The 5040-nt window shown below is 40.9% G+C and overlaps 1 protein-coding gene across 2 annotated transcripts in view; it reads right to left on the bottom strand.

Annotated features, from left to right (window-relative positions):
• Positions 1-386: 386 nt before the first annotated feature.
• ogfr (opioid growth factor receptor) overlaps positions 387-5040 on the bottom strand; it is a 52368-nt gene continuing 47714 nt past the window's right edge. For both annotated transcript variants that reach the window (XM_024006666.2, XM_024006668.2), the window contains exons 5-7: positions 4349-4415; positions 3973-4121; positions 387-3762 (exon numbers count right to left, since the gene is read on the bottom strand). In XM_024006666.2, coding sequence (XP_023862434.1) covers positions 2733-3762; positions 3973-4121; positions 4349-4415 — 1246 coding nt within the window. In that variant the 3' untranslated portion in view covers positions 387-2732. The remainder of the gene's footprint in view (positions 3763-3972; positions 4122-4348; positions 4416-5040) is intronic.

The raw sequence follows: 5040 nt of genomic DNA, 5'->3' as shown, positions 1-5040 counted from the left end.
TCACCCGCCTAGAGGAGCTACACCATATCCAAACCATTGAGAGCAACATGAAGTACGCACCCATAGGGCAGAAGCTACACTAGGTTTTGGAACGTATTGGACCTGAAATCAGAGACTCCTGGGAGGACTGACCCTTCCTTGGTCCACAACTAAGCTTCCCTTCCACCAACATGCAACTTCAGTTTGTAAAACTTAAAGACTGCCTCATTATCATACCAGGTAGCACATTGGATAAGCAAGCCTACTCTGAATACATTCACCATTTTGACAGTATCCATGCCACTGCACTACACTTCTCCTCAGCTGTTAGCATAGTACAGTATTCAGACAAAACCAAGGTTGGAATATGAAGAACTTCATAATTCTAGAAAAAAAATGAAAACAAATAAGTTGCACAATCTTTATTTTGTTATTTAACAGGAAAAGGGTAGTTGAGGTTGCATGGACAAAGGAATCTGAAATTCCATCCCTCACCCCACCCAAGTGGAGTATATTTCATTAACCCTTTCTATACACAATTTCAATACATGTACAATTAATAGGTTAATTCATTTGCCTAATATTTTAAAATGGAATTCATGACAAAATCTTCACCAGGGTGAAAAACAAAGATGACCCAAACAATCTCAGAGATGGAAGAAATGCCATCCAATTGGTGACAGATTTTCATGCGAATATTAAACAATTCTGCATAAAGAAACTGTCAAAATACACTACGATGCATTTTGCATCAAATGCTGCAAAACCCAGCATCATATGGCTGTATTTTGTATCTTGACAACTTGATTGCTGACATGCAAAACATTTTGGGACTATATCAACAATGGAGTTTTCCTTTTAGTGAAAGTACATTTTGTGTGCAATGTCATCACGCACTGATTTTAATGCGCAACAATTCAGTTTGGTGGAAACACCAAAACTGGAGTCAAGTGTCGATCATCATGTCACCAGAATAAGGCCCTCGATATCTATTGGAAATTAGCATCAAGCTCATCAACGTGCACTTTCACCACCCTGTGAAGTTCATCAAATTATTTCACAAACTGCATGGTTTCCTGAGTCATTGTGGGAGGATCACACAGCATATGATCGTGTGTCTCCTAGTTTACTTCGATATGATGGTTACCGCCGCCATATCTCGCATAATTAATTTTAGACAAAAAAGATGCCACCATGTCTGTAGTAACCTGGTATATTTATGTTTACCAATAGATGGCAGTATTGACTCAAGACGGGGGTTTGCTTCCCGCTATCCGTAGCTATTTCCTATGTCTGCCTATTTAACTATGATTAAGAAAGCTTCAGGTAGTTTAAGCCAGGTGCATAAGATAATGTAAAATCTAAGTTACAATTAAAGACTAAACCGTACGTAAGTCTCATGAGTCGTAATTCTAAGAAGCCTTTAAGGATACTACAATGTCGAACAAACTTGCACCGAAAGTTCCTGTTTCCATCAAAGCGGTCTTGATTTTTCTTTTTACTAGCATGCAAACGTGGTTGTCTCATACATAACCTCGGAGATGGAAGAAATGTTGTTTACCATCTCCCACAGGGGTTTCCTGAGTAAAAAGGCATCTGGCAAATCAATCAATCAAATCAAATCATATAATACATTAGAAAAATAAACAATTAAACAATCAATACAAATATGCTCCAGAACATAAGGAAAGTACACCCACATCCTATTGATGACATATCATCCAACAAAGCAAAAGTTGTTTTACCAAATAGCTACGTCTCATTATTCCAATACTGCCAAGAAGACAATACAATCAACCAGTCAAATGTTATTTTCTTTTTTTGGCAGTCATCTATAGATCATACCTCTCATACTCAAAATAAAAATTGTGCAACATTCTTGAAATAAACAAATGACATTACAATTACAGTTCCCATTCCACAGTATGGGCTTTCAGTAAAAAAATTAAACAATGTCGTCTGAACAAGGACACATCATACTAGATACAAAGTAGATTTCCAAATGTATTTTTTCCCCCTGTGCAAAACAACTAAAGTTGTAACAAGCAAGCAACATTTCACTGTATGATATGGAATTAATAATTTCAATTTCAATGTTAAACTTTCCTTATCAATCTCCTCAGTACAAAGCTCCTAACTACTTGCAGTATCAACCATGGAGAACTGATTTTGCCATCATTACCATAATCCCCTTCACAACACAATTTCAGACATGTGAACAAATAAATTCAGTAATCCATACCAACAAAAATAACATACCCACTCAAATGTGAACACTGAGGACAGTAGATGTAAATATAATACAGCCTGAAAAATGTACTGTTAAAAATCAGTGGAAACCACCCAGACCCTACATCCTAGGAATGTCTGTAGAAATCAGAACGTATGCCATTCTGAGAGGATTGGAAAAGTGTAAGCAATATGCAGAGAATTCCATTTGGCCTACAGTATTAGACAGCAATATGGAGCTTTTACCATATGGCTTATACCTATGTTATCTGATGGAGTCAATTTTGGGATTGGCCATAAATGTACACAAGTGAACATATGTCCCTTTAGTCTGCCTCAGATAGATAGATAGATTCCTTCCTTCCTTCCTTCCTTCCTTCCTTCCTTCCTTCCTTCCTTCCTTCCTTCCTTCCTTCCTTCCTTCCTTCCTTCCTTCCTTCCTTCCTTCAGGAAGATCCCATGTCTTGGTCTGAACTTAGCTGGTAGGTGGATTCCACATCCATCACCTCCACTTCATTTTTCACTTATTTTACATTTGTCTGTCCCTTTAAAGCTTTCTCTGTGTTCTCCCCATCCACTGGCACTGCTTTGTTATCAGTCACATCACTCAAGTCAGTCCTTGGGTGTTTTTCACCTCGTTCTGAGGAGTCCGATGGCAAGTGCTTTTTGGGGGAATCCTTTTTGGTCAAATTCTTCTTGGGCGAATCCTTTTTGGGCGAATCCTTTTTGGGATCATCAGTCTTGACTTTGTGGGATGATGTCACGGACAGGCTCACCTGATTGTAGTGGTGGTGGTGGTTGGGGACAACCATGCCTTCCTCCCGCCTGTTGCTAGGCACGCCCTTGTGACCTTCCCTTTTCTTCTTGGTCGGTTGCGCCAACTTCTCAGACTCCATTTCAGATGCCGCTGGCTTGACATTGACTGAGTTCTGGACGCTGTCCTTGGCTTGACTGTTCTCTTTGAGTCCTTCCTTCATACTGTGGTCTCCTTTAACAGACTCAGGGCTGCCTGAATGGTCCATGTCAACATTGTCAGTATCATTACAGTTCCTGTTTCCCAGCGGTTCAGAGTCCTCTGAGGAGACCGCTAGCCCAGGAGGATCAACAGAAGACCCCTCGGCCTGCTTATCTCGGTCACTACTCACTGCTTCATCAGTCAACTTGGCCGTCTCTGTCACCTCCTCCGTGACATAATTTTCTTCCTTCTCAGCTCCCCCTGCCTCTCCTCCTCTAGCCTTGGCTCGCGGGCAGCCCTCCTCCACTCCCTCTCCGTTTCCCTTCTCCAGCTGTTTCTGGATCTTTCGGGGGCACCACACAAACTTGTCCTTGGGCTCGAAGTGCTGGAAGGCGTAGCGCAGCAGCTCTTTGCGCTTCTGCTTGTCGCGCACTGCAAACAGGAAGTAGTCAAACACGCTGCGCTTGATGCTACTCAGGTTATTTTTGACCAGCGTCTCCTCCAGGAAAAAGCGCACCAGTGGGCTCTGGTAATGCTCAAAGCCTAGCTCCCCCAGGCTCTTCAGGATGCGCGTGATACGGAGGTTATTGTGCATGTTCCTGTGGTGGGAGGGGGCAAAACAAGAGAAAACACAACCAATATTTAGATGGAGGACCCCTATTCACACACTGAACACCACCTACTACTAAGACAAATAAATTAGTGTTTCTCATTTAGAAATTGGACCAAGAATGTTCATAAGTGTTTCAACATGGCCCCAAGAAACCACACCCTGTAAAGTTGGCCAAGACATGACTTCAGCAACTCACCGTTCAAGGTTGGCGAAGCGTTCCTTCCAGTTGTCGGCACGTTTGACTTCGCCTGTGTCTTTGTTGACCAGCTGGATGCCATAGAACCGCAGCATGAGCTCGTAGGACTCTACCAGCCTGTTCTTGGCCTCCTCACTCTCCCGGAAGGCCTGATTACACAGTGGGACAAGAGCACAGAGATCAGATTATAATCATCGCTTTGATGGAGAAGCTCCATTCATATCAAAGTTTCATCTGCTTACTGGACCCAAGGGAGTCCTTCGACAAGTCACCCTATGCTTACGATTTCATTAAACAACTCATTTTGAGAAAGGAGCATTGATGTGCCCCTAATACACCACAAAGATCAAGCAAAACATTATGGTGAAGCACTCACCTGAATCTCCTTCTTGGTGAGCTCAGAGGCCATGTAGTTCACTCCTGGCTCCCGCAGTGGAAACAACCTGAGAGCAACAGTGAATTATAACTTGAGATGGCTACATATAAAAATTGTATTTGTCACATGTGCCGAATAAAACAGCTTACCGTGAAATGCTTACTTACAAGCCCTTAACCAACAATGCAGTTAAGAAAATATTTACTAAATAAACAGAGTAACACAAAATAACTATATATATAACTATATATATATATATATACACACTACCTTTCAAAAGTTTGGGGTCAACTAGAAATGTCCTTGTTTTGAAAGGCCAGTTGTTCTGATTTAAAAAGCAATACAACAGTTTTCAGCTGTGCTAACATAATTGCAAAAGGGTTTTCTAATGATCAATTAGCCTTTTAAATTGATAAACATGGATTAGCTAACACAACGTGCCATTGGAACACAGGAGTGATGGTTGCTGCTAATGGGCCTCTGTATGCCTATGTACATATTCCATAAAAAATCTGCCGTTTCCAGCTACAATAGTCATTTACAACATTAACAATGTCTACACTGCATTTCTGATGGATTTGATGTAATTTTAAATGGACAATTTTTTGTTGTTGCTTTCTTTCAAAAACAAGGACATTTGTAAGTGACCCCAAACTTTTGAACGGTAGTATATATATATATATATATATATA

The sequence above is a fragment of the Salvelinus sp. IW2-2015 genome, linkage group LG17 (genome assembly GCF_002910315.2).
Source record: "Salvelinus sp. IW2-2015 linkage group LG17, ASM291031v2, whole genome shotgun sequence".
NCBI classification, from domain to species: domain Eukaryota; kingdom Metazoa; phylum Chordata; class Actinopteri; order Salmoniformes; family Salmonidae; genus Salvelinus; species Salvelinus sp. IW2-2015.
Note: the sequence above shows the minus strand (reverse complement) of the source record. Positions and strands in the feature narration are given on the sequence as shown.